The 27,831-nt window shown below is 65.2% G+C and overlaps 1 protein-coding gene across 2 annotated transcripts; it reads left to right on the top strand.

Moving 5' to 3' along the window:
- The first annotated feature begins 1,563 nt into the window (after nt 1-1,563).
- On the top strand, nt 1,564-27,812 carry LDB1 (LIM domain binding 1). 2 transcript variants are annotated; one of them, XM_074158891.1, is made up of 11 exons: nt 1,564-1,588; nt 22,785-22,887; nt 23,479-23,523; nt 23,750-23,825; nt 24,147-24,249; nt 24,457-24,629; nt 24,974-25,096; nt 25,271-25,354; nt 25,647-25,770; nt 26,136-26,278; nt 26,643-27,806. In XM_074158891.1, the coding sequence occupies exons 1-11, from the start codon at nt 1,564-1,566 to the stop codon at nt 26,871-26,873; spliced, it is 1,230 nt and encodes a 409-aa protein (XP_074014992.1). In that variant the 3' UTR covers nt 26,874-27,806. The 2 variants fall into 2 exon arrangements, with proteins under 2 accessions (XP_074014992.1, XP_074014993.1); XM_074158892.1 differs by lacking the exon at nt 1,564-1,588 and having other exon boundaries at nt 22,787-22,887; nt 26,136-26,284; nt 26,643-27,812.
- The last annotated feature ends 19 nt before the right edge of the window (nt 27,813-27,831 follow it).

A 27,831-nucleotide genomic window follows, 5' to 3' on the forward strand; every position in this document is an offset into this window, starting at 1 on the left:
GCCTAAAGGACATTCAGTGAAGAGGAATGCGAGTCCCACCCGGCCAGGAGCAGATGGGCTGGCGGCCCTTCAGCAGGGAGAGGGGGCCTGCACTCCCCCCGGCAGTTTGCTCTGCCCAGGATGCTGCTCCCACCGTGGGGCTGGGGCTGTGTCTTCGCAGGGCAGCAGAGGGAGGGCACCTGCCCTCGCAGACAGAGCTGCGCCAGGCTCTGTCCCTGCAGCAGCCATGCAAGGTCCTGCAGAGCTGCATGAGGCCAGATGATGATCCCTTGTGGGGCTCCTCGCGGGTGGGTGGGGGGCGATATTAGTGAGGCAGACCCTCTCTGGATGGCGTCTCTGTGGCCTCAGCCCTGGGAGGGCGCAGGGATGTGGTTGTATCCCTGCAGGGCACATATCCGAGCAGCTCCCCTGCCTCCTGCCTGCCAGCCCCTGCCACCTCCGCACAAGGTGCAGCAAACGCCCGCCACGACCTCCCCAACTGCGCAACACGCTGCTGCGAACCCTCCTTCCTTCCTGCCCCCCCGGCTCTGCGGCTGCCTGGCCCCTTCCCTCCCACTCACCCTCCTCCAGCCTCCCCCGGGGGCTGGCAGCCCCCAAGGTGCCCCAGGTTGGGGGGACTGGCAAGCTCCCAAACAGCGCCAGCCTTGCGCAGCACCGTGCTGAAGAGCCATGGCGTCCCCATCTTGTCCCTCCCAGTCTCCTGGGTGGACATCGCCAGCAGCTGCCCTGGGATACGGGTCTCTGCCAGGTGCCTTTGGGGTGGGGGGGGGTTCATCTGCTCCCCGGGTGCCCGTGCGCCCGTCCCTCCACCTTCCCCCTGCTTCTTTCTCCCTCTCTGGGGAAGGGCAGCCAGGCTGCTGGCCTCCTGCCCGGGGCCTCCGCAGGGCCCTGGGGAGAGGCACGGCGCTCCCCCAGGCCGCAGGCAGCCCGGAGGAGAGGCTCAGCCCGGCGCCACCTCCCCGGGGAGGCCAAGCCCACAGCCCCCGGGGGTTCGGGGGGGGGGGGGGGGAGGGCAGCGCCCCCTCCTCCTCTGGCTGCCGCGGACCCCGGGGGGAAGCGCCGAGGCCTGGCCGCCCCCTCGGGGTCCTCAGGGCGGCCGAGGCCCGACATGGCGGCACCCACCCGCTCTCGGGGGGTGACGCGGGGAAGGAGGGGGCGGGGGGTGGGGGGGGGGGGGAGCCGCGCGCGCGCACGCACGCACGCAGCACGCACGCGCCCGCGCGAGGGGGGGTGGGGTGGGGGGGAGGTGGTGGTGGTGGTGGAAACGGGACGTGCCGCGCAGGCGCAGAGGCGCGTTTGCCCGCCCGCCCGCCCGCCGCCGGCGCAGCCGCCCCCCGCTCCCGCTCCCGCTCCGCCGCCGCGGCCCCCGCCCCGCCCGCCCCCTCTACCGCTGCCGCCCGTCCGTCGCCCGCCCGCCCGCCCGCCCCTGGCCGTGGCCGTGCCCGCGGCCGTGCGGGGCTGCCCGCCGCCCGCCGCGCTCGGAGCCCGCGGCGCGCCGCCCATGCGAGACCCCCGCGGCCCGGGCAGCGCGCAGCGACCCCCGGCCGGGCCAGGCATGTGAAGATGTCAGTGGGCTGTGCATGCCCTGGTGAGTACCGCGGCGGCGGAGGGGGGGGTGGTGTGGGCTGGGGTCCCCACGGCGTTTGCGGGGCTGGGGGCCCGTTTATGGGGCGGGGGTGCAAGTGGTGCTGGGGTCCTGTTATGGGGCTGGGAGCCCGCGGCGTTGGTGCTGGGGTCTGGCCGTGGGGCTGGGACTCCATGGCATTGGTGCTGGTGTCCTGTTATGGGGCTGGGACCCCGCGGCGTTGGTGCTGGAGTCCTCTTATGGGGCTGGGACCCCGCGGCGTTGGTGCTGGGGTCCTCTTATGGGGCTGGGACCCCGCGGCGTTGGTGCTGGGGTCTGGCTGTGGGGCTGGGACCCCATGGCATTGGTGCTGGGGTCTGGCTGTGGGGCTGGGACTCCATGGCATTGGTGCTGGTGTCCTGTTACGGGGCTGGGACCCCGCGGCGTTGGTGCTGGGGTCTGGCTGTGGGGCTGGGACTCCATGGCATTGGTGCTGGTGTCCTGTTATGGGGCTGGGACCCCGCGGCGTTGGTGCTGGGGTCTGGCCGTGGGGCTGGGACTCCATGGCATTGGTGCTGGTGTCCTGTTATGGGGCTGGGACCCCCGCGGCGTTGGTGCTAGGGGCTGGCTGTGGGGCTGGGACCCCGCGGCGTTGGTGCTGGGGTCTGGCTGTGGGACTGGGAGCCCATGGCATTGGTGCTTGGGGCTGGGTATGGTGCTGGGACCTCATGGCATTGGTGCTAGGGGATGGGTGTGGGGCTGGAACCCCATGGCACTGGTGCACGGATTCTGGGTCTAGCCATGATGCCAGAGTCCCCATGGCATGGCTGCTGGGAGCCAGCTATGGGACAAGGGACTCCTCAGCGTGGGTGCTGTGGTTTGGCCATGGGGCTTGGATCTCTGTGGTGCTGGTGCTGGGCTATGGAGTGGGAGTCAGCAAGGTCCCACAAGACTGAGGTCCTACAACTATGGTGTGGCCGTTGGATCCAGCCATGGGGATGGTGTCCCCATAGTGTGGCTTTTTCTGGTCCAGCTGTATGGCTGGAGTCCTCAGGTGTTGGGTGCTGGACTCTGGCTGTGGGGCTGGGACCCCACGGCGTGGGTGCTGGGCTCGGGCTGCAGGGCAGGGACCCCACGGCGTGGGTGCTGGGCTTGGGCTGCGAGGCTGGGACCCCAAGGTATGGGTGCTGGGCTCTGGCTGCGGGGCTGGGACCCCAAGGTGTGGGTGCTGGGTCCTCATGGGATGGATGCTGATGTCTGTTCATGGGACTGGGACCCAGCAGCATGGGTGCTGGGTCCCCATGTCATGGGTGTCAGTGTCAGGCCCGGGGCTGAGACCCCATGGGCAGGGTGCCACAGGGGCGTTGGGCAGGCATGCAGGTGGCACTGCGAGGGGTGACCCCAAAGCAGCCTGTGGCCAGGGCAATAGCGCTGTGGGCTGCCCCTGCTCCCCACGTGGGTGTGGGGGCACGGGGTCCCTTGGAGGGGCTTGGCCATGCAGCCGGTGAGTGTGGGTGCTGGTTGCCTCCCCACCGTGGCTATTGTGGGGTGCCTGCTGAAGGGTTCCTTCCCCATCCTGGCCCCTGTGGGCTGGCAGGGCTGCTGGGGTACCCGTGATGAGTTGTGGGGGGGGGGTTGTGTTGTGAGGCCTCGGTGCCTGGCAGGGATGCTCACCCGGATGCCTCGGGTCTGGGGCAGGTTTGGGGCAGCTGGCCTGGGTGCAGGACGTGGCCGTGCCGGGAGCAAGGCAGGGCAAGGGTCCCAGAGGGCTGCCGGAGCCTTCTCCAGTGCCAGGTCCCGGTGGCAGAAGAGGGGATCCCCGGCTGGGGGCCCTGGGGATGGGGTTATGCCATTTTCCTGGGCGACTGGTGCTTGGGGTCCCTGCGGTGGGGACAGCGGGGATGCTCCTCAGCCCAGCTCCCATGACAGCTTTCCAGTTTCCTTGGTGGTCCCCAGAGAGCCTCCCGCCAGACCAGGACCCCAGACCTCGACGCTGTGACAGTACACCGTCCCTGCACATCCCCCGGGGCTGCCTCCGCCCAGGGGTTTGCAGCTGGATCCCCAGAGTAGAGAAGGGGGGGGGGGGGGTGTGCCGCTGCGTGGCAGCCCCCTGCCTCTTTGCTGCCTGCGCCTCTCCGCCGTGTTCCATGAAGGCAGGCGGCCCCTTCCCCCATCCTCCTCCTCCTCCTCCTCCTCCTCCTCCATCTCCCACTGGAAGCTGCCAGAGCGCTGCTTCCTCAAGCAGAAAGTCACGTGAACCTCCCTGCGAGCCAGGCCCAGCAGCCACAGCACCCGCCCCGGTGGGCACCCCGCTCCAGGGGCTGAACCCCCCTCCCCGACACCCCCCCGCCACACCACCAGGGCCTTGGCGGGGGTCCCGCCTCGGTGGGGGGGGCGAAGGCTAACGGTGGGGCCCCATCGCGTCCCCCTGGGAGCTGGCCCCCTGCCACCGGGAATGTCATCGCCATGTTGGTGGCCGCAACAAGAGTGTGTGTGTGTGTGGGGGGGGGTGTCCTCCCTCGGTGCAATGCTGGGGGGCCGGGGGGGGGGTCACCCCGCAGCTGGGAGCATCCCTGCAGATGGCTTTGTGTGTGTGTGGGGGGGTGTGTGTGTGTGTGTGTCCCCGCTGCCCGCTCCCCCGTGGTGGGGAGAACACGCGGGTTGGTGCACACACATACACACACGCGTGTGTCCCCCCGCCTCTCCCCCCGCCGGGGGCTGGGTGGCACATCCAGAGCCTGCGCCCCCCCCCCCCCCCCTCCCCCTTCCCCTCCCCGGACTGTTTATCGGAATATAGAAAAAACAAGCTCTGCCGCTGGCCTCCCGCCAGCCAGAAACATTTAATGAGCTGCTCTGCCCAGGCTGCTCTTCGGGGCTGCATTAACTTGGAGGAGTTTCCTGCCTGGGAGCTGCTGCTGGGGGGGGGGGGGGGGGGTCAGCCCGCCCCCCCCTTCAAAATCATGCCATTCCGGGGGGGGGGTGTGTGTGGTCAGACTCCCTGCCATTCCTGGGGGTGCATCCTGCCCTGCTGCAGTTCCTCTTGCACACACAGACACCCCCCCACCCCCCCCCCCCGGGGGTGTTTTCCCTGCTCCTCCCCCACTTCTGCAAGAGCTTTGGGCCGGGGTGAGGGGGGGGAAGGGGGGGGGGCAGCTCGGCTCACATCCTCACACATCACCTCACACATCCTTGTGCCTGAGGATGGTGGGGAGCTGCTGGGGTCAGGGGAGGGCTCGGGGGGGGGGGCTTTGGTCCCCAGCCCAGAAATGGAGACATGAGCAGGGAGAGCACGCCAGGCTTGGGGTGGAGGTGGCGGAGGTTGGGGGGGGGATTGGCAGCCCCCCCATGCCAGTGCCGTCGCTGCCATCCATGGGGCCACTGGGAGCAGGGCTGGCAGCCTGGGCTGCTCGGCTCTGCCCCTCGCACCGGGCAGGTCTGGGCATCCAGACCCCAGCGGGGTCCTTACCCCCAGGAGCACAGCTCTCCCAGTATGCTCCGCCTGGTCTTTTTAAATTATTTTTATTACTATCATTATTTCCACCCCACCCTCCCCCTCGCCCCCCCCCGTAGTGATGGTGTCAGTGCAGAGAGCAGGAGGAGGGGAGCGGAGCTGGCTCTGGAGCCGTGTTCCAGAGGTCAGCACCTTCCCAGGGACCCTCCCTGTGCTCCGCTCTGGCAGGAGGGAGGACTTCCCGACCCATGCGCTTCGGGTGCCGGGATGGAGGTGCCCAGCCGGGGGACAGCCCTTTGCTTGTTTCCCTTCCTTCTGCCGAGCCTGGCTCCACGCGTCCCCCGCCGTCACGAGGCCGAGCTGTGCCACATGCCTGCTGCGACAGATGCGCTGGGAGGGGGACAGAGGGGCAGTGGTGGGGGGATAGCGTGTGCAGGGAGCCGAAACACCCCCCTCCCGTCCCAGGTCTGCCTGGCACCTTGGGGTACACCTGGGCATGCCGGGGGGGAGGGAGCAGTGGGACCCCCAAGGCCCAATCCTGCACGTCCACACGCTCTTGCCCAGGGTCTCTCCGTGTTGCTGGCGCTGCTTGGATGGAAGATGCTCTTCGCCCCGTCCCTCTCTGTGCAGCGAAGGGCCTGCCTGCGAGATGCCACCACGTGTGCTGCGTCGTCTGGCACGTCCTGGCAAAAGGCAGGATGGGGTCATGGCTACCTGGTGCTCGGCGAGGCGGTTGGTCGGGGTTTTGGGCGCTGGCGTGAGGCTGGAGGCATCGCAGCACTCCTTGGGGCCGGCTCACCCTGCTGCCGGCTCAGCATCACCCCGAGAGACGTGGATGGATGGGTTGGTGCCACACCAACGGGCTCCACGCTGGGTGTCTGTGCCGGGCTCGGAGGTCTCCCCAGAAATGGTGTTGTCTGGTCAACACAAAGCTGCTGTGAAAGCTGCTCCCTTGGGGAGTGGGTGGATGCCAGCCAGCGGGATGGGACCCCCCAGGGCAGGGCAGTGTCCCTGCAACCCAGGAGTGCTTGTGGCCAGGAATGCACTAGCCGGGTGGCTACATGCCCTGGGGCAGGGCAGGAGCAGAAGGCCCAGTAGCCCCCTGCCTGTTTAGCTCACTTGATTCATGCCGCCTTCTCCTCCCCTCCTCTGCTGTGGGATTCCCCGGCCACATCCGTGTTGCTTGTACACACGAGGCGTGGGGCTGCCTGGCGTGCCAGCAGCACGCTGGGAGCGTGCATGCCCGTGCACGATGGCTGCTGGTGCCTCCTGGGGCGTGCTGCACCCCCGGCATGGCCTGTGAGAGCCCCCGGCTCCCTGCGGGGTGACGTGGGTCCTGTGGAGCTGCTGTTGAGCGTGGTGTGTGGGGGTGCACCCCTTCTTTACCTTGTGCCCGGGGAGCAGCTGGGTGTCGGGGTGGCTGGGATGGGTACCCCCTCCCCGGGGCGGTGGTGGGTGCAGGCAGGATGGGGCTGGGTGACCGTTATCAGCCTGCCTGCAGGCTGGGGCTGTGGTTTCCTGCCAGTGCCGGGGGGGGGGAGGGTGCTGGGGAGCCGGTGGGGCTGCCAGGGGTCTGCCGGGCCCCACCTGGAGTGGGGATGATGGCAGCCATCTGCCCAGGACCCCCAACCCCTGTCCCGGGGGCTCAGCTAGGCAGGGATGGGGTGGCTGCAGCGGGGATGATGCTGGTGGGTTTTTGGGGAGGTTTGCTGCAGCGTGCTCGTGGAGCTGTGGGGGCGCGGGCTGTGCACTAGCGTGTGGCATCCCCCGTGGGCAGGGGTGTTGAGAGGGATGTGACCCCCTCTTTCCCCCCTCCCTGAGCTGTCAGACTGTCTCTTCATCACTGCTCACCCCCTTCCCTCCCAGGCAGGTCCCTGCGTGGGGTGAACGTTAGAGCGGGGTGTAATCTCCCCTGCCGCAGGCACCAGCCCCTGCCCGGCCCCGGCCCCACCCTGACCATGGGGTGGCTGATAACACCCTGCCCGCACCCCTCTGTGGCTGCTTTCTCGGGGGGGGGGCCCCGTGGGGTACAGTTCCCCCCCCCCCCCCCTTTGCATTGTCTTGCTCTGCCCCCAGCTTTGCGGGGCTCCCAGGCAGGTCCCGGGGGTCCCCCTGCACCAGGGTGATGGTGCCTGCCCCCTCCCCCCAGGACAGTCCCGCCATGTGGGGGGGAGGTGGGTGGGGGGCAGGCGGGGGTGAGGGGGCCCCCCTGCATTCTGCGGGAGCGGCAGCCCTGGCCCCCCTCCTACGCGCCGAGGGGCTGGTGCTGGGAGCGCAGCCAGGTTTCTGCAGCGCAGCCCAGGTGGAGCTGCCGCCGGAGCCAGGCTGGGACGCCAGCCGTGCCGGGGACGGCACTGGGCGAGGGGCTGGTGGGGTGTCAGCCCCCCCCCCCCCACCAAGTGGGGGCAGCTCCCCCAGAGCCCGATGCGCCAACCTCTGCTCTGCCACGTGCATCCTCCTGCAGGGCCAGGGTCGTGCGCAGCCCCGGGGGCTCCCCTGGAGGGCAGGGGCTGCCGGCTGTGGGCAGCTGCCCACCCTCCCTCCCTTGCCAGGGCGGTGGGTACGAGCTCTTGCTGCCCCGGTTCCTGCCTTCCCGCCGGCGGGAGCGGATGGCAGCGTGCCGCGTCGCAGGCACGCAGCTCTGCCGGGCACGGGGCAGGCCCAGGCACCCCGACCTGCCTGCTCCGACCGGCCCGGGGTGAGCCCGGGGCAGCCGCGGGCAGGGGCAGGCAGGAGCAAGGCAGACGGAGCTCCCTCCCTGTTTGTGGTTCCTCCTCTGCTGGAGGAACCCAGCGTGGGGCAGCGGTGCCTGGGGTCGGCATTCAGGGTGCCACCTGGGCATGGGGTTGCCAAAGATGCTTACGGAGGGGTGTTTCCCCACCGAGGCCGGGCAAGACCGCTCCTCCCAGCTCGGCAGCCCCTGCCAAATCCTCTGGGCAGCCACGGCGTGCCGAGGCGCCCTGCCTGCTGCCAGCGTGTGCGTGGCAGGAGGCTCGGATCGGCAGCAAGGTGGCCCCCCGAGCCCCGGGGTGGATGGAGCTGGGCATCCGCTCCCAGCGGGAGTTGGACCTGGAGCCCTGGGGGGGTGCCATCCCCATCCCACGGTGGCCGTGTCCCTGCTTGGCCTGGCTGGCGGGGAGGAGGCGGCCGCTAACAGGAAGGACACGCACGTTAGCAACGAAAACACGGCAGCGAGAGGAAGCAGAAGCGATGCATTATTGATGGAGCTATTTGATGCTGCTATATTCGGAGAGCCGCTCCGGAGCGCTCGGCAGCACCGTGTGTGGGGGGGGCGGCAGGGGGGGTGGGCTCTACCGGTGGAGACTTAACCTGTCTCGACTCAACCACGAGCGACCATGGCCCTGGGAGACATCCCCTGCCTCCTCCTGAAGAGTTTCCATTGCCTGGGGGCGGGGGGCACGGTGACATGTGGGTGCTGGAGGGATGCCAGCTCCGTCCTTATCCCTGGGGGGGTGGGGGGTTTGGTGGGTGGCAGCTCCCAGCCACGCAGACCCCTGTGAAGGTGTGTGGGGTCCTGCTGCGGTTTGGGAGGCAGAGGGAAGGGGATGGAGGGGGGGGGGGCAGCAGGCCAGGGACTGGGGTGCTCTCCCAGCTGGAGCTCCGGGGCTGGGTGTCGAGGACCATGAGAAGGGGGGCAGTGCCTTGGTTTTCCTTTTAACCAGCAGCACCGGCTCCTTGGTGGGGGTGAAGGTCTTCTGGAGGGACAGCCGGCAGACGCAGGATGCTGGGGACTTCGCAGCCACCCTGCATGTCACCCCTCCCTGCCGTGGGATCCCAGGCCCGGCTGGGCTGCCAGGACCAGCCCCAGGCCAGGAAAGGGGCTGTAAAACGAACCATTCTTGTAACATGAGAGAATCCACCTGGAGCCTCCGGAGCCATAAACCCCGGCGGCTCTGGCAGGCAGGCTCCGGGCTGCTGCCAGAGGGGCCGGGGCTTGCTGCTGCGGGTGGCCGAGCTCTTGCAGGACGCGTGTTGAGATGTCTCAAGGACAGCAGGGGAACACTGCGGGGCGCTTCTCTGGTGCTGGAGCTGCGGGGAAGCCCCTTGCCAGCAAGACCTGCCAAAGCCTGGCTGCAGACTGCGCCTTCCCCTCGGAGCCTGCGGCCAGCCGGGCAGCACTGCGGCCAACCCACCGTGCTGGAGCAAGGAGTGATGTGATGGGGGGACACCCCATATGGACCCCATACACTTTGGGGTCCTGCACCCCCCTGTAATCTTTCTCCACCTTCTCCTGTTTTGGAGGGGATGGGCACAGATGCACGCACTTGGTTGCTGCTCGTCCGGTGCTCACGTACTCCCATCTTCTCCATCCACTGTGGGATACTCAAGATGTGACCCCATAACTTCCCACCCCCTGGGTTTTCCTCCTGCCTCTGGGTGTCTGGAAGCGGTTCTGGTTTTGAAGGGTTAATCCCAGGAGCCCCCAGGATCTGCCGCCTGCCCGGCATGACTCACCCTGGAGTTTCCAGCCTCCCCCAAGCCTCTCTTCTGGGGAGAGATGGAGCTGTGTCTTCTCCAGACAAAAAAGAGGGCCCCTCCTGCCCCAGACACCCCCTTGATCTGGGCATGCATTGCTTTAGTGGGGAGAGAAGCCCCCCCCCCCCCCCGCCGAGAGACGGGGAATCAAAGAGCATTTCTGTTTGCAAGGCGGTAGGATTTGGGAGGGATGGCTTGTCTTGCTGAAAGCCGGGGTCTGGGGGGGTGCGTGCCATGCCACGCTGCGCTGCTGCAGGCTACGTCTGCCTGCCTGCCTGCGAGGTCTCGCCACGATTTGGACGAGTCCAGGAGATTTGGCAGTGCCAGGCTGGTCTGTCCCCCCTGTACAGGCTGTGCTGTTTGCAGAGCTAGCAGATTTTTATTATTATTATTTTTTATGTAAGCTGTGTGTCCGCGTCCCCCCTCTACGCCTGCGCCTGCCGGGGCCCTGGCTGGATGTCAGTGGGGGCAGCCCTGGCTGTGCTCCCGAACGTCCCCTACCTCTGCTCGCCTGGGATTGTGCACGCACGCTTCGCTGAGCCCCGGCCACGGGGGTGAGAGAGACCCAGGCATCCCCCCGGCCGCCACGGTCCCCACTGGGCTCTCCCCATCCGCCTGCCTGGGATATATCCCTGTGCTCACTCCCGCTCCTGGCCGAGACCTGCGGCGGGCTGGGCTTTGGGGAGCCTGGGCGGGCGCTGGGGGGCCTTGCTAGGGGGAGAGTTGGGGCTGGGATCCAGGGAATGTGGTGCCCCATCCCGAAAACCCAAGGAGCTTGGAATTGCCCTCCGCTCCCCCCCGCACTGCGGGCGCAAGCACATCGTGAGGAAGGGGCTCCCCCCACCACCACCGTCGCCGCCACACACGCTTCCCAGCTGCATCCCAGCCCTTCTGCTCTCCATCCAGCATCTATTTAATTATTAACTCGGCTATAACCATAAACAGCTGGGGCTGCTGCAGCCACGTGGACCAGTCCAGCGCTGTCGTCAGAGCCGAGCAGGGACACGTGAGCAGTCCCGGAGGGCTGCCGAGCCCCGGGATAAATTGCTCAGGGCATGTTTGCCATGCGTGCGATGGGCCGGGGAGCGCAGGGAGCAGTGGGGGCTCCTCTCTGATCCCCCTGGCTACGGCGCCGGTGCTGGGAGTTGCTGGTAGAGGGGCAAAACCGCCCCTTTTTGCAGTGTTTTGCAGGATTTTGCGGTAGCGGTGCGGTGTTGGGCACTGGTGGTTGGCTGTGCCTGGCGCATCCTTGAGCCCTGGAGAGGGAAGGGGGGCGCGGAAGAGCTGTATTTAATGGCCTGTCTTGACCAGGAGATCTGTGCCGGCCTGTAGCTGTCACCGACGTGGTTTATTGGCCTAACGAGGGCTGGTGGCAGCCTGCCGCAGCCCCATCTCGCCCGGTGGCACGCAGATGCCAGCTGGCAGGGGCACGGGCAGCGAGGGGGCAGCGTGTCGGGGCCCTCGCAGCATCCCCCCTGCCCAGTTCCCATGGCACCGACAGCGTGGGTACCTCCAGCCGCGCATGCCTTTCACGCAGCAGGGTTTCACCAAGGTTTTCGGGGTTAACAGGGAGTTTTTCTCTCTGATTATCTGGGTTTTACAAAGAGTTTTGCTGTGTTTATCCACGTGCCCCCAGGAAGCGACGCTCACCGCAAGGCGATGGGGAAATTGGGCACGATGGGGTGATGGGGACCAGCGTGGCGATGGAGCGAGGCGGGGGACAGGAGCGGTGGATGCTGCTGCCTGTCCCTCCTTGGGGACAGCAGCAAGCTGGGTTGGGGGGCAGCAGGCTCCCCAGTCCTGGGCTGCAGGGCTTTGGGGGTGCCCGGGCACGGCGGGGAGGATACCCTCCAAACCTCGTGGCTGAGGTTTTGCACCCACCGTGCACGGTGCGTCAGGGGGAGAAGCGTGATCGGTGGGACCCGACCGGTTGTGCCTGCGTTACCCCACGGCTGCTGTTTCGGGGAGGAGATGAGGCGCGGGGCCTGGCCGTGCCGGGGTGTGGGAAGGTGTGTGTGCCCCAGGCGTGGGCGCACACCCGGCCGGGGGTGTGCCGGGAGGCGTCTGGGGAGACGTGCAAGCGCATGCCGGCCCCCCCCGGCAGCGTGCACGCCAGCCCGCGTGTGCAGGGGGAGATGCACCAACGTGTGCGTGTATGCGTGCCCTGCCGCGGCCTCGTGTGCCAGCCCGGCTCGGCGACACAGAGCCAGGAGCTTTAGGGGGCTGGGGGGGGGGGGGGGGGACGGACACCCAGGCTGGGCTCTGGGGTCCAGGCTCATGTCCCTGTTGCCCGTGGGCTCTCCAGCTGGGTTGGGAGCATGGGTCTGTGCCAGTCTGATTTTCCAGGGCAGGAGCTCACAGGGGACAGGTGTGGAGCAAAGGGAGAATGGAAAAAAAATGGGATTTTTTTTTTATAATGGAAATTTTCATAATGGAAATTTTTTACAAAAATGAAAATTTTTGCAAAAACTCGTAATTGACGAAAAAGGTTGGAGTTTTGTCAAGGAAAGGGCACCTTTTGGGTCCGCTGGCAATTGCAAAACGGCACGTTTTATTTTTAACACCCCCTCTGAAACGATTCTTTTTTCCTCGCCAGCGACTGGGGGAAAGGGAAACAAGTTTCAGAAAGAAAAAAAAGCCTGAAAAACTTCAAAGAAAACCCCAAACCAAACTGGGGGGGGGGGGGGGGAGCGCGGGAAATAAGTGTATTTTCATAGAAACTTTCGCAGGGGGAGGAAACCTCTCCCCGGTTGATGCCGGGTTCCTCGGCGGGACCCGGCTCCTGCATCCCCCATCCCGGGGGGGCGCGGGTACAGGAGTGGGATGGAGGTGGGGGGGGGGGGGGGGAACTCTCCGGGGACCCCCTTTTTGGCCACCACCCCCCCACCACCACCTTTCCGTGGGCAGCCCCCCCCCCCCCCCCCGCAGGCAGCGAGGTGCCAAGGCGGTGTTGGGTTGGGGGTGTCGGGGGGGGGTGTGTGTGTGTGTGGGTGGGGGTGTGTGTGTGTGTGTGAGTGAGCGTTCCCCGCCGCCGCCGCCGCAGCCATTGTGGTCCCGGCCGCGGCGCAGACAAAGGAAGCGCCCCCGCCCCGCCCCGCGCCCCGCCCGCCCCGCCCCGCCCCCGCGGCGGCCCCCGCCGCCCGCCCGCCCGCCCGCCGCCCGCGCCGCCGCCGGACCCCCGCCCGCCGCCGCCGCCGCCGTGAGTCACCCCGCCCCCCTCCGCCCCCCAACCCCCCCCCCCCCCCCCCGCGGAAGTTTACCGGTCCCGGCTCCCTCCCCCCTCCTCCTTTCCCCCCACCCCCCTCCCCAATCCCGCAGCCCCCGGTGGCGGCCCCGCTCGGGCGGCGGAGGGGAGGGCCAGGGTCCCGCCCGCGCCGCCCCCCCCCCCCCCCCCCCCCACCTTCCTCCTTACTCTTCCCCCCCACCCCGCGCCTGCGAAGTTGTGCGCGGCCGCGGCGCGCCGCCGCTCCCCGCCCGGCCCGGGATCCCCCGCTGCAGCCCCCTCCGCTTCCCGCTGCCCCCTCTCCAGCTCCGTCCCTCTCCCCGGCTCCCCTCTCCATCCCTCCCCGGCTCCCCCAGCTCCCCTCTACATCCCTGGCCCTCCCCTGCCTATACATCCCCAGCTCCTCTGTCCATCTGTCTCCCCCCCTTCTGCCTCTTCCCCCCCGGCTCCCTTTTCCTTCCCCCCCCACCCCCCCGGGTCTCTGCTTTCGGAGGGGCACCCCCCAGCCCCGCGGGGTGCTGCCGGCAGCCCCCGTGCCCCACCGTGCCCTGCTCCATCCCAGCCCGCAGCTCCCTTTGTTCTTCCCCCCGGCTCTTTCCCCTGCCCGAGCCCCCTGACAGCTGCCCTGCGCCCTCCCGGTCCCCTCGTGCTCGCTGTCACGGGGGTCTTGGGGCCAGTGCCCGGCTCCCGGGGCTGCATGCCCGCCCCCCCTCCCTACCCGCTGCAACTTCATCCTTGCCCGCCGCTCGGAGGGTCCCGCCAGCCTCCCACGCGTGCCTGGAAGGGAATATAAAAGGTCCGAGGGGTGCAAATGCAGGGGGGCCCCGTGCACCTTCTCTCAGGAGCTGCCCCACCGGGGGGTCCGGGCTCGGGGGGCTGTGGGTGCAGGGGGCTTATCCTCCCCAGCAGACAAAGCACCAGCTGGAGCTGGGGGCCTGGCTGGGGGTGGGCACAGCATCTCTCAGGCTGGGGGAAACTCGGTGCTGCCGCTCCAGTGCAGGAATTGGGGCTGCAGAGGGGTGTCTTACCCGGGGGGTGTTCTGCCGAAGCCCCCCAGGAGAGCGTGTTGTGGTGGGCTGCCCTGATCCCAGGCGACTGGCCGGGCTTTGACCTCCAGTGGTCCCTGTCAGCCCGCTCCCCCCCGCCCCGGGATGGGCGATAAGATAAGCACCCGGGGGGGCTTCCTCAGCTGGGGCAGCTCCCGATGCCCTCGCTGCAGCCCTGGTTGGCAGGGGCCAGGCGCCGCGGCAGGAGCCCGCCAGCTTCTGCCAAGGCTGGTGCCGCAGCGGGAACCCGAAGGAGAGGTGGCCGGTTCCTGGGTGAGGCGCGAGGCAGAGGGCTCGGGAGGCTGTGGAGTCCCGCGGGGGCACAGAGCGGTGCAGCCGCCCCACATCAAAAACCCTCGGCTTCTTCCTTCTCACCAGGAGGGTCTGAGCCGGCTCGTGGGTGCCCCATGGGTCAGGCAGGTTGTGGGAGCAAACACCCCTTCCCAGTGCCTTCCCGGTTTGTTCTCCCTGTGCTTTCGAAAGCACCTTGTCTTAGCAGTTTTGCAGCGACTCCTCCAGCGCCGGTTGGGTTTCGGCTCTTACTGCTCCTGTTGTAAGTACGGGTAAATTTCAGTGTCCTTATTCCTTCTTTAAAACCTCAGGGTTTGGACTGTTCTCGTTGTGACGGAATTGTGGTTTTCACCGAAGGAGAACCAAACGTGGCCTCTGCTCTCTTGATTTTGGTAGAAACCCTAGGTCTGTGATCTGAGCGCACCTTAAAGACTGGGGAGAGAAGTGCCGAGCAGAAGGATGCGCAGGTTTATGTCCTTTCAAAAAGGGAAAGAAAAGTTGTGATCCGAGGGGGGACAGTCTGGCGCCGGGGGGTTTGGTCATACAGGGTTTTCGCTGTCGGTTGATGGGGACTTTTCCCCTCACCCGCGGCAGTTTGCAGTCCGTGTGAAATAGGAATAGGCCAGTGAAAAGCCACCAAAGTTCACCTGGAGCAAAGGTGCCTTGGGCTGGAGCCTCTTCCACCTTCTTTTCGGAGAGCAGGGAGAGCTGGCATCCCTGAGCCTCCCCAACCCCTCGAGGTGCAGGAGCGGAGGATGAGGTGGACCAGCCCAGCCCCGGGGCTTCTTCCCTGTCCCGTGGCTAGCAGAGTGGCAGAAGTGCTTGTCCCCGAGTAATCCCTCCCAGCGTGCTGGCCTTCGGCATGCTTGCAGCTCCGTGTGAGCTTGAGGTCTGCCTAAAAAATACGAAGCCCCGGTCCTGCGTGGTGGCAGAGCAGCCGCAGCACTTCTCCCGGACCTCCCTCTTGGAAACCTCCCGTTCTCCAAGCCACCGGAGGACGGGATGCTCCTGCTGTTGTTTGCACCGCCGTGTGTGTGTGTGTGTGTGTGTGTGTGTTCATGGGTGGCAGCACTTGCCGTGGTGAGGTTTGCTGCCCCACTGGTGGCTGTTGTTTGGAGCAGACGGGTGTTGCGATCAGGGGTGCCCGGCTGAGAGGGTTTCCCCCCTGCCCAGGGCTGTGCTGTGATGGTGGAGATGGTTTCTACAGCGCTGTGTTGCTGGGGCTGGGACCTCGGGCTGGGTTCCTGGTGCCTCGGGAGCACCAGGCAGGTGTGCTCAGCCATACTCTGCCCCTTCACTCCCTGGGCTTTTTGCCCCATCCTGCACCGGTTGTCCAAAGCCCCGGTGCCAGCAACAGCACGTGCTGCCAGCGCAGCAGCGTGGTGCAAGTCCAGCAGCCGCAAGCCTTCGCTCTGTCCCCAGCGCTGCCAGCAGCCGCCCCGTCCTTCGCTCAGCCGCTCCCGCATCGCCTCTTAAACCGAGTCCTAGAGAGAAAGAAGTTCAGCCTAAGCACGGGGGGGGCAGGGACTTGCCCTGACAGCTCGAAGACGCCATGGAGGTACTTTGCAAGCTGCAGCGAGCAGGTTCCCACCGTGCTCGCGCTGTCCCTCCCCTCCACAGGCACCCGCGAGCGGTACGGACCTTGGGGCGAGCGCTGCACCCCAGAGTCGAGGTTTGCCCCCCGGGCACGCGTCACCCTGGCGTGGCCAGCTGGAAGGCGCCAGCTCCCACCACCGCATCCTCGCAGCGGGAGTTATCCAGCTTCTTTTTTCGCCCCCGGAGCGGGCGGCTGGCTGGCTGCCAGGGCTGCGGGGCTCCACCTAGGATGCAACATGGAGCGAGGCGGCTGTCGGCGGCGGGGGCCGCCGTCTCTGGAGACTACGCGTCCCAGCGTGCAGCACTCGGCAGGAGCCGTTGGCAGCGGCAGGGAACGAGGTGGAGCGTTGCATCCCGGGATGGAGAATCTCCATGCGCCACGTGGGGGGCTGACAACCTCCTGTGCTCCGAGGCGGTGGCACCTGGGGGGTCTCGTGGGTCTGGGGGATCAGCCTAGGGATCCCCCTCTGCGGCCGGAGGGACAGACCTCAGCCTCTCGTTGCCGCTTCCCCGCACTGTGGCTCTTGGCTCCAGCCTTCCTGGTAGATCCTGTCCCTGCGAAGGGCTGCCCCGAGCAGCAGCCCCACGACGCCACGCGGAGCCATGTGATTTTGCTCCACCACGTGTCCGGAGGGCAAGGAGCCGGGATCGGGAGTAGCGATGCCGGCTGCAGCCCCTGCGGGGCCACCGCCGCGGTTGGCTACAGCTGTGAATTCTTCCTTGCTGCTGCAGCACCTAAAAAAAACCCTTGAAGACGAACATCCTAGTTTGTCAGGAGGCTTTTTTTGGTGGGATACTGAGAAAGGTGGGGTTTTTTTGCCAGCCCTGTGGTTCCCGCACCGTGGTGTGTATTTGTTTGCCGCTGCTGCCCCGGTGCGTGCTATGGGAGGGATGGGAGCTCGGTCACCACAGGAGCCCCACAGGGTGGCAGGACCCCGGGATGGAGGGGTCTGGGTGAGAAGGAAAGCGGCCAGAAATGTGAAAGGTGCGTTCCTGGGGGCTGAAACCGGCAGCATTTGATTACGGATCGTCTTTGAGACAGCGAGCCCAAAGGAGTAATTAGGGACAGTGGGATATTTCCCCGAGAGTCGTAGGAAATGACTGCCTCGTGGTAAGTTGATAGTAGTGGAGCTGAAACTGGGTTATCTGTGGGATTGCATCTGGGGCTTGCAGCCTTGGACGTGATTCAATTTTCAGGCTGTTTTGCAATTGGCAGGGCGTGCTCTTCTCCCGTTTTCCCTCCCGGAGAAATCCCCGTCCACGTGTCTGAATCATCTGAGGGCCCAAACGGGAAAGGGGAGACTCCTGCCATCCGCAGGGCAGCGAGGTCCCCCAGGGCTTCCGCTGAGTGCCCAGCTCCACAGGATACCTTCCCGGGAGACCCTGGGCTCCGGCAGAGCTGAGGCTGCAGGACCACTCTGAGCCTTGACCCTCAAATCCACATCCCAGCCTGGGCTCTCCTCGCCTGGTCCTTTTTGGATAGTGCTGCCTTGCAACCTGCATCAGGTTTGTCGCTTCATAATAATTAACTGCAGCTAATTATTACTTCTCTGACCATCCCCCTCAAGCTGGTGGATAGAGAGGAGCACCCGCTGGTCCAGGGTGCTTTGTGTGCTGCAGCGGGAGGCTTTTGCACTGATGTTCCAGGATGTCCCCCTGTACTCAGCACTGGTGAGGCCACACCTGGAGTATTGGGTCCAGCTTTGGGCACCTCAATACAAGAGAGATACCGAGGTGCTGGAGCAGGTACAGAGGAGGGCAACGAAGCTGGGGAAGGGCCTGGAGAATAAATCGTACACAGAACGATTGAGGGAGCTGGGGCTGGTTAGTTTGAGGAAGAGGAGTCTGAGGGGAGACCTCATCACTCTCTACAACTACTTGAAAGGTAGAGAGGTTGGTGCTGGTCTCTTCTCACAAGCAAGTAGCGGTAGAACAAGAGGGAATGGCTTCAAGCTGCAGCAAGGTAGGTTTAGACTGGACATTAGGAAGAAATTCTTCACAGTAAGAGTGGTCAGACACTGGAAGAGGCTGCCCAGGGAGGGGGTTGAGTCACCATCCCTGGATGAGTTTAAGAGTCGCTTAGATGTGGTGCTGGGGGATACGGTGTAGGGGAGAACTTTGTAGAGTAGGGTAGATGGTTGGACTCGATGATCCCAAGGGTCTTTTCCAACCTAGATGATTCTATGATTCTATGTGACCTGGGGCTGGGTCATGCCTCCCTCCCCGCTGCCTTGCGCGCAGGGGACACCGTGCATGGCCGCCTGGTGCGGGCAGGGAGGCAGCTCATGGTCAAGATGAGATCCGTGGCCAGCTTGGATGTGTGGCTTAAGGAAAGTGAGAGGGTAATCCCTGCACGCAGCAGGGTGGGCGGTGTACTGGCCGGGTTCTCTGGATACGGCTGGATCCGTGGAATTGTCCCATGCTCTCCCCAGGGAGCGGTGGCCCCTCTTCTCCCGGCCTCCCAGGAGCTTTGGCTTGGTCAGTTCTGCATTTTCAAAGCAAATGGGGATGCTGCAAGTTGAGATTGTCATTGATTATGTCTCAGGCCATGCCTTGGCGTGTGCTGCCTGGGTTCCTACCAGTTTAGTAACATTTGGGTTTGCAACTTCCCCTGTTCCATCCCCTCCATTCTGAAGAAGAGGAGAAAGAAGAGGTGAAGGCAGGTTTGTGAGGACTGCTCCTTCTGCTTCTGCCTGTCCCAGTCGCTCTAGACACTTCTCTCTGTTTGCCCCCCAGCCCTGCCAAGCTTCCCCGACACCAGGCACCGTCACTGGGCAAAGCCACGTGAATTATTCCGGACGCTGCCCTGCACCCGGCTCCGGATAGCACCCTCCTGGATAGCACCCTCCCTGCAGCCGGGCCGGCGGAGCTGAGCTGGGAAGATGGATTTCCTGCTGCTATCAGGGCTCCCACACCCCAGCGAGGCAGCCCTGCGAAACAATGCCGCTATTTACACTTTAAAGCCTCGTTAGGCAGCCAGGAAGCAGCAGGCACGGTGCATGCCGGGAAGCAGCGACAGCCTTTACACCAAGGCTAGCCCCTCTTCTTCTTCCCCGCTGCCGCCGGGCTGCTGGGAGGAGCAGGATGCTCCCTGGCTGAGCTGTAACCCTGCAGCCTCTTTCAAGCCCCATTTCTTCATTTATTTTTATCTTTTTTTTTTTTTTTTTTTAGCCTCTGGACTCCCTGCCTGGTTGCTGAGCTTTGCTGCTGCTTGCACAGAGAGCGCGCTGGCTGCCCGGCTGGGGACGGCTCCTCTCTGGGACAGGGAGCAGCGATTCCTGCCGGGGGCCGCAGGTGTAGGAGCGAGATGCCAATGCTGCTCCGCCTTTGTCCTCCACAGCTCTTTGCTCTCTGCTGGCAAGACAGAGCCAGAGGAGTCGCTTTTCTCTCTGCCGGACACCAGGGAAGGCTCTGTGTGTCCCCTGCCCAGGCGGGGAGCTCCCCGGCCAGCGCTGGTCTCAGCTCACGGTGCCCTGCTGGTCTCCTGGCTGTGCTGGCTCCCTGAGGTGCCTGCGGTGCTCTTGGCTCTTGGGAAACCTGACGTTCCCCAGCTCTGGCGGCTTGGTTTGGGTTTTAACCGTTCCTGCTCCAGCAAATCCGCTGGGCAGTGCACCAGAACAGCTTTCCCCGCGGGGCTGGCAGCTCGCAGGCAGGGAAAGCAGAAGAGAAGGCAGGCAGAGGGTTGGGCAGCTTCGGGTTGTACGTGAGTCACTGGCAGAGCACCAGCCTTCCCTTCCCCGGGCACTCACCCGCCTGGAGCTGCTTCCTTGACCGAGCTCTTGCAGCAGCTCCGAGCGGTGCCGGCCAGCTCTGTCCTGCCCCCGGCCGGACACCTGGCCTCGGCAGAGGATGCTGAGCTGGGGCATCCCTCTGCGGGCTTCCCTTCTCCCACGCCTCCCCGCCGAGGAGGAGCCATGGGGCCGCCCACACGGCTGTGGGCACCACATGCTGTTTGCCCCGATCTGCCCGGGCCGGTTGCTCACCAGCTGCAGCGTCAGCCTGATTTTTTTCCCTTGCCAGCCATGCACGTGTTTTTGTGGTGCTGGGCAAGTGCCCGGGGATGGCCGTGGGAAGCCTCTCCCATAGGCTCGGGTTCGGCAGGGGCATCGCAGCATCTCTGCGTGCCACTCCTGCCCGGATCCTGCCTGGATCCTCCGTGCTCAAAGCAGAAGGCAGAGCAGGGGCATGGGGAGACATCGGCGCTGGGCTTGGCTCAGGAAGGGCTGCATCCTGCGGGTCTGGGTCACTGTGCCCGGCGGGACGGGGCTTGCAGGGAGCTGGAGCAACGTGAAGGGGAGAGGCGGTGATGGAGGGATCTCCCGGGCTGGGCAGCGTGACCCTTGTGCGGGTAGAAGTTGGTGTTGATGTATTATTTTGTAATTGCATTATTTCGCGTAGCGCATGTAGTGTGTGTGTCTGCAGTGAGTGCAGAATTTGGGCAGCCTGTATCAAATCCTGCGGCTATTGTTAGCGTTATTTAAAACCACTGAATCCAGTAACATATCGTACGCTGCATTAAAAATAATACCTGGTCAGGATCCTGGTGTTGCAGAGGTCGCGTAACAGGCTCCTCTCCCCTCCTCTAGATCCTGAGATAGGTCACACGGTGAACAAAAGCGAGTTGTGTCCATGTTAACCTGCTTGGGAAGGCCCAGGGTGGAAACGGATGCTTGGAGTCGGAGCAGCGGGCCCGCTCGTCTGCTGTCCCACCTCCAGGAGCAGGGGGTTAGGGAAGACCATGAGAAGCAGAGCGGCTGGAGAGTGGAGAGTGTCCCCCGGCTCTCACCACCCCAGCAGACCTTCCCGCACCCCAAGAAGCAAGATGGGGACCGAGGACAGCAAGAAACCTTGGGGGCTTTTTGCTCCCGTCTCTCATCGGTGAATAAAAACAAAGCGTCGGAGGACGAGACCTGCTGGGTCTAATTTTTTTGTGTGTCCCCCCCAAGGACATGGTGACCAGAAACAAGCGGCTCAGCTCCCTGTCTCCAGCCGCTGCTTTCTCTGCCTAACGAGTCGGTTCGTTTTTCGAGAGAAGACACGCGCTTTTGGGAAGTTTCCTACGCATCAAGCACACTTCAGCATCGCGTCAGTTAGCAGCGAGGAGGAAATGGAAAGGCTGTGTTTCTGGTGCAATTTCAGTTGAATTATAATTTCCATTAGGCAAAAGTTGACAGGGATTAAAGCAGAAGGCAAAAATTCCCTTGCACCAACGCCGACCTCCCTAGCAAATAAATAAATAAATAAATAAATTTATCTATGAAAAGGTTAGGTAAGAGCAATGGGCTGGCGTTGTTAGCAGCTGTGTGAGAAATTGTGCCGTGCCCCACTTCTCCTCGCTGCGGGTGGGAGCGGGAGCAGCCGGGCCCCGGTGGAGCAGCCGGTGGCTTTGTCCCGGTGGGACCGGTGGATGCTGGGGAGAGGCTGGGTTTGGCTGCCCCGGGGAAACGCCTTGAAAAGGCACTGGGGAGAATTGAGGAGCAAAATGCAGATTTCACCCTCTTGCAAGCTGGATTTAACGCCTGGGAGGTGATTCCCTCTATTTTCCAACAGCCCTCACTTATTCAGCCACGTGTGTGACCCCGCAACTGTGGGCTCGGGGTCCTAAGCGGCTCGGCAGGGGTGACGGCGATGTCCTGGTCATTTGGGCTCTTGTGTTGGCTAACAGGTCCCAGCGAGCTGGACATCTCGGGTCCCAGCGCTGGTGGCACTGCTTTCCTTAACCCTGATGCCTTTTGCTCCCCTCCTGCATCCATCGCAGCTGGATGACTGCCCCGATCCTCTCCTTGCCCCCTTCCTGGCAGCCTGCTGGTGCCTGGCACCTCCCGGACGCTTCCTTCCACCTCTGGGCTCGCTTTCTGCAGCGCCGGGTGGCAATCCTGGTGGCTCGTGGGCGTTGGGAAGCACCCGGCCCAGGGCAGCGTGTGGGCGGGCGGCCGATGGGGATCCCGCCTTGGCCCCGGCTGCGGCCGGCATCCCGGCAGGACCCGGCTTCGTGGCCCCCGCCGGCGGCACGGCGGTGGGAGACGTGCCCGTGCGCGGTGGGGCCGGCTGAGCCGGTGGAGCCGGAGCTGCCTGGCAGCCCGCCCGCTGCTGCGCCCCATCCAGGTCAGCCCGTCTGCCCGGCTGCCCGCCGGGGAGAGCCGCCTGCCTCGGCAGCGCCCTGGCCCAGCGTGCCGGGTCCTGCCGGCCGCGGGGCCTGCCGGGGCTCCCGCGGGGCTCGGGGAGGGGGGATGGCAGCCGCCGCTCCCCAGAACCTGCCCCAGCCGGTGGGAGGGGGCCAGGGAGTGTGGGAGCCCCCGGCTGCCTCTCGGGAGCCCGGATGGGGCCGGCTGTGCCGGCATTCTGGATCCAGCGGGCATCCCTGTCTCCCATCGGCAGGATGCCCTGGTTGCTTTCAGGGATGGGTGCTGGCTCGCAGACGTTGTGTGCCCCGTTGCACACCCCATCACGCCCCTCCGTAGGCTCCTCTTCCCTTGCCCCGGTGCTGCGGGGGGCAACGGGGCTTTGGGGTGGTTTGATCAGGGCCGGGGGCCGGTGTGTGGGATCTCTCCGTCTGCCTGGAGCCGGCTGGCCGCTGGCCGGCCCGAGCGGCAGATGGTGGCTGCCTGGGGACCCGCCATCCGTCCCTCTGGGCGATTATTCACCCGTCGCCATGACGATAGAAAGGTCAGCAAAAAGATCCCGTGTGATTCCCGGGTCAGGTCGGTGGGATTAGGAGCGGTGCGGGAGGGAGGGCCGGGGGGAGGACAGGGCCCAGCCGCCTCATCCCCCCCCACCCCAGCTCACCAGCTGGGGTGTCCCCTTTGGGCACCATCCTCAGAGCCCAGCCAGCTGAGAACTGACGAATTCTGAGCACCAGTGGGAAGTCCCTGAGATGGGGCTGGGCCCCCTCTGGCTGCTGGTCTTGAGAGCTCAGCCCTGACCCTGTGGGTCGCATCCTGCATGCCTGGAGCTGCGTGGGGGGTGAAGGGGCTGGGCTGGCATCAGGGGGGGAACAGAGGAGGGATGGGGCTGTGATGATGGGGGCTTGGCTGATCCTGCATCCTTCCTCCTCCTCTTCCTCCTCGCAGCAGGGTGTCTCCCCCGGCTGACCCGTGTCCCCCCCTCTCTCTCCAGGCTGTTCCTCTAAGTCGTTCAAGCTGTACTCGCCAAAGGAGCCCCCGAACGGCAACGCCTTCCCCCCCTTCCACCCAGGCACCATGCTGGATCGAGATGTGGGGTGAGCTGGGGCTCGGGGAGGGGTCTGCAAAGTTGGGGGTGCTCTGCAGTCTGCACCCCAGGGTCTCTCTGTCATGGTCCCCAGTGGCATACAGAGACTCTGGCGCATGGAATTGAGTTAGCACATGAGGGGAGAGGGGATCGGAGCAGGCATGGGCAGGACTGGGATAAAAGGGGGATATTTGAGATTGAAGATATCCCCCAGGTCCCTGAGCTCTGTGGGGCCGAGCCCCTTGGATGACCCAGGACAGGGGGTGCTCCCAGCTCCTGCTGAAACAGCCCCTTCTCCAACCTCTGTCCTGCCTGGCACCAGGCCCAGCTGCAGAGGAGCCAGGCACGTCTCCAGAGAGCCACGGGCCAGGTCCCAGGGGTGGTGGAGCAGCCACTGGTGCGGGAGCAGAGCCCAGTTTCAGGGGTGCAGGTCACCCCACAGGGCCGGCGGCAGCCAGGGTGCAGCCCGCACCACGTGTGGGGTCTTGCCTCCAGCGAGCCCGACCGCCTGCTGCTGTAGGCAGGGAAGGGGGAGCTGCGGCAGGCAGGGAGGGAGACCCCCCACCAGCACTGACCCTCCTGTGTTTCTTTGTCCCCCCAGACCTACTCCCATGTACCCACCGACATACCTGGAGCCTGGAATCGGGTAAGTGGGGGGGTCTGGTGGGGATCCTGCTGGGAGGGGAGCTCGGGCATGCAGTAAGGATGCCTCGGCAGGGCTGGCACGCTGCTCGCCCCAGGGGTTTGCGAGGGGGTTGCTTGGACTCTGCCCAGCCCTGGAGGGGCTGCGTGTCCCCTGCCGCAGGCTCGGGACCCCTCCCCACCACGTGGCTGCCCCCCTTCTCTGACTGCTTGCTCTGCTCTCCGGGCAGGAGGCACACGCCGTATGGGAACCAGACTGACTACAGGATATTTGAGCTCAACAAGCGGCTGCAGAACTGGACAGAGGTGGGGAGCTGGGGAAGAGGGGGAGCGGCTGTGGGGGGAGGCACATTCCCAGGTGTGTGTTTTGGGGATGGGGTCCTCTGCACTGCCTGCCCTCGCGAGCTGCCTCGGCTCTAAGAGGAATCCCCTTGGCAAGCAGGGTCCTGTCCTGCTGTGCAGGTCCCCGAGCGCCTTGTCCCTCGCTTGGCCATGGGACAGGGCTCATCATCCCTGTCTCCGAGCGCGCAGCCAGGAGCACAGCCCTCCGCAGGCTGGGTGCGTGGCTGCATCTCTCTGTCCGTCTGTCACCCTCCCTGTAACCTGGCGTCTCTCTGCCGTCCCTAGGAATGTGACAATCTGTGGTGGGATGCCTTCACCACGGAGTTCTTCGAGGATGACGCCATGTTAACAATCACTTTCTGCTTGGAGGATGGACCAAAGAGATACAGTGAGTAGCAGCTTGAGCCCTCCTTCCCCAGGGCATTGCTCCTCCGGCGAGAGATGCGGCGGTTGTGCTGTGCAGGGGGATGAGGGCAGGGGGTTGGAGCTCAGCTCCAGCCGGCTGGAATCCGGGAACCCTCTGCCCGTGCAGCCCCGAGGCACGTCCGTGTGAGCCAGGTTCACTGACATGATCTTCCTCCTTCTCCCGCTCCAGCGATCGGCCGGACTCTGATTCCCCGTTACTTCCGCAGCATCTTTGAAGGGGGGGCCACAGAGCTCTACTATGTGCTCAAGCACCCCAAGGAATCCTTCCACAACAACTTTGTCTCTCTGGACTGTGACCAGTGCACCATGGTTACCCAGCACGGCAAACCCATGTTCACCCAGGTACTGGCGGCACCCACGGCTACCCTTGTGCCTTTGTCCAGCCTGGCCTCGCAGTGGCTGTGGTCCCACAGGGCAAGGGACACCGATTTCCATGGCTTGTTGAGTGTGATGCTGTAATCCCACGTGCCCCAGCCAGTTCCTCCCAGCTTAGTGTCTCTGCAGCCCCTGCAGCATCCCCTTCTTGCAGAGATCCCCTGGCCGTTGTGGGTTTGGCTTGTGCTGAGTCTCACGGCAGGCAGGGGCAAGCCACCGGGAGGGCGTCCCCGTGTGCAGCAGTGGGTTCCCAGGGGATCTGGGCTGGGGGAGGTGGGGAAAGCCTGTGCCTGACCCTGTGCCCTGCCCAGGTGTGTGTGGAGGGGCGGCTCTACCTGGAGTTCATGTTTGACGACATGATGAGGATAAAGACGTGGCATTTCAGCATCCGCCAGCATCGAGAGCTCATCCCCCGCAGCATCCTCGCCATGCATGTGAGTACCCCTCTGGGAGGCCCCCTGGGCCATGAGTGACACAGGGCTGCGGAGCTCCTCTCCCTGCTGCACAGGTTAGGGGGACCTCAACCCTGTCCCCCATCTCAGGCCGGGGCACAGGAGGGCTGTCCCCCGCCTGGATGCAGCTGAGCCATCTGTTTCTCTCGCTCCCAGGCACAGGACCCCCAGATGCTGGACCAGTTATCCAAGAACATCACCCGCTGTGGGCTCTCAAACTCCACACTCAACTACCTCCGAGTAAGCGTGTGGGAAGGGGAGGGGACGCAGCTCTGCCTAGGGTGGCCGCGTCTTGTGCTCTCAGCTGCCCGACGCCTGGCTGCCCTGGGGTGCGGGGAGGCAGCGGAGCAGGCTCTGCAAGAAGGATCTTGCAGATGGGCCGCGGAGAGCTGTGGGGCTGTAGGTCTGCCAGAGCCTGCAGGCTCCCAGCGTGGCTGGGGTCGATGCGGCGCAGGCGGCTGCCCGACAGAGGGGCTTTTCCTGGGGCCTGGAGCACCGTGATCTAACCCCGTGTCTTGTCTGCTCCCTGCAGCTCTGTGTAATCTTAGAACCAATGCAGGAGCTCATGTCACGGCACAAGACCTACAGCCTCAGTCCCCGGGACTGCCTCAAGACTTGCCTCTTCCAGAAGTGGCAACGGATGGTCGCTCCGCCTGGTGAGTCTCACGCTGCCTGCTCTGCTGCCTGCGGGTCTCTGGGGCTGCCCGCTCAGGACCTGCCCTCCGTGCAGGCTTCTCCCAGCCCCAGAGCCTGTCCCTGGCCTTGGCTTGTGAGGCTGGGGGCGGCGAGTCAGGCAGCCAGCACTCCCTGTCCGGGGGCTGCCAGCCGCTCGTGGAAAGCAAAGCAGGGACAGAAATCTTCCCTGCACCCTCTCCTGTCCCCTGTACTGTGGGGACAATGAAGCTGCAGAGGGGAAGAGGGTGGTGATGCTGCCCCGGGGTGGGATATGGTTCTTGCAGAGAAGGGGCTGGGGGCACCATCTCCTTCTCGTCAGGACTGACCGTGTCTCCCTCTCTGCCAGCGGAGCCAGCGCGGCAGCAGCCCAGCAAGCGCCGGAAAAGGAAGATGTCAGGGGGCAGCACCATGAGCTCCGGTGGGGGAAACACCAACAACAGCAACAGCAAGAAGAAGAGCCCGGCCAGCACCTTTGCCCTGTCCAGTCAGGTACCTGTAAGCATCCCGTTTCCATTCTCTCTTCCTCCCCCGGGGTGGAGGGGAGGGCTCCCTGCCCCAGACCCTGGGAGTAGCTAGGAAGAAACCCCTGGGGACTGCCTGTCCAAGACCCCTCCGCTCTCTCCGGGTGATGGGGAGAAGGAAAGGGTGTCCCAGCTGCCTTCCCGGAGCTGCTTTGCTCCCCGGCAAGAGGGTGAGGATGTGCTGCCCCGCACGATGTCCGATCCTTGGGTCCTGCGATGGACATGAGGAGGTGGCCCTGTGGCTGGGGAAAGGGACTGCGGTGTTGGGTGGGGGTCTGGCGGCCCGGGCTCCCCCCACCTCGATTATGTTTCGGGACCGTCTCCCCTTTCAGGATGTGATGGTGGTAGGCGAGCCCACGCTGATGGGGGGGGAGTTTGGGGACGAGGACGAGCGGCTCATCACCCGGCTGGAGAACACGCAGTTTGACGCCGCCAACGGCATCGACGACGAGGACAGCTTCAACAACTCGCCGGCGCTGGGGGCCAACAGCCCCTGGAACAGCAAACCGCCCTCCAGCCAGGAGAGCAAGTCAGAGAACCCCACGTCGCAGGCGTCGCAGTAACAGCCCCCCCCGCCGCCCCGTGGACTCAGTCCCAACCGATCTACCTGTACATTTGCAACAGAGAGTGACTGGGAAGCGGCGAGGTACCGGGGGCGGATCGGTGCCGTGCGGCCGATGGGGTGCACGGGCAGGCAGCCCCCAGCCCTCTCCCCTCGCCACCTCCCCGCTCCCCCCACGCCTGCCTCCCCGCCGGACCCCAGGGCAGGGGTGGGTTTCTGGGGCTGTAGCTTCGTTATTCCCCTGTCTCCCTCTTCCTCCCTGCTTCTTCCCTGGAGAGCTTCTCATCCCTGCCCCGATGTGCCCAGCCCCTGCCTGCTGAGCGGGGGGCATTAGGAGGGAGGTGTCGGCAGTGGCTGGCTCGACAGGGAAGCTGGTGGCAAGCAGTTGCCGCCTGTTGGGGTCTGGCACAGCCCAGAGACCCTCCTCCTTCTCCCCGGGTCCTACGGCTGGGGTTTGCTGGGCAGCCGCCTGCAGCGGGGTTGCACATCCCTAGCTCAACCTGGGGCTGGGGGCCGGGGGCCGGTGATGGAAAGCCTTCCCCGTGCCGCCGGCTCTGCCACGGAGCCTCCTCCGGCCGGGCTGGGATCCTGCTGCGCTGGGGTGGTGTTGAGGATAGGGCCCCGTCGCGTCTCCCCGTTCTCCTGCACCCTCCCCATCCCCTCGCTCCCCAGGGGCGAGAGCGCAGCAGGGCCACGGGGGAACTCTGTATATAGGAATTGTGTGGTGGGGAGGGCTGGGGGAGGCTCGGGAGGGACAGGGAGGACCCGCAGCTCTGCCAGAGTAGCCGGTGCCCTCGCTCCCTGCCCGCAGCCCCTGCATTTCCCCCCACCCCGCGTCAATCCACCTGGGGCCCCTTTGCAACCCCTGGCTCCCGGTACCTCCTACTTTTGTCTTTTTTTAAGGAAAAAAAAAAAATAATATTATTAAAATTGTAAGTTTAAAAAAAAAAAAAGAAAGA

The sequence above is a fragment of the Numenius arquata genome, chromosome 15, assembly GCF_964106895.1.
Source record: "Numenius arquata chromosome 15, bNumArq3.hap1.1, whole genome shotgun sequence".
Taxonomy (NCBI): Eukaryota; Metazoa; Chordata; class Aves; order Charadriiformes; family Scolopacidae; genus Numenius; species Numenius arquata.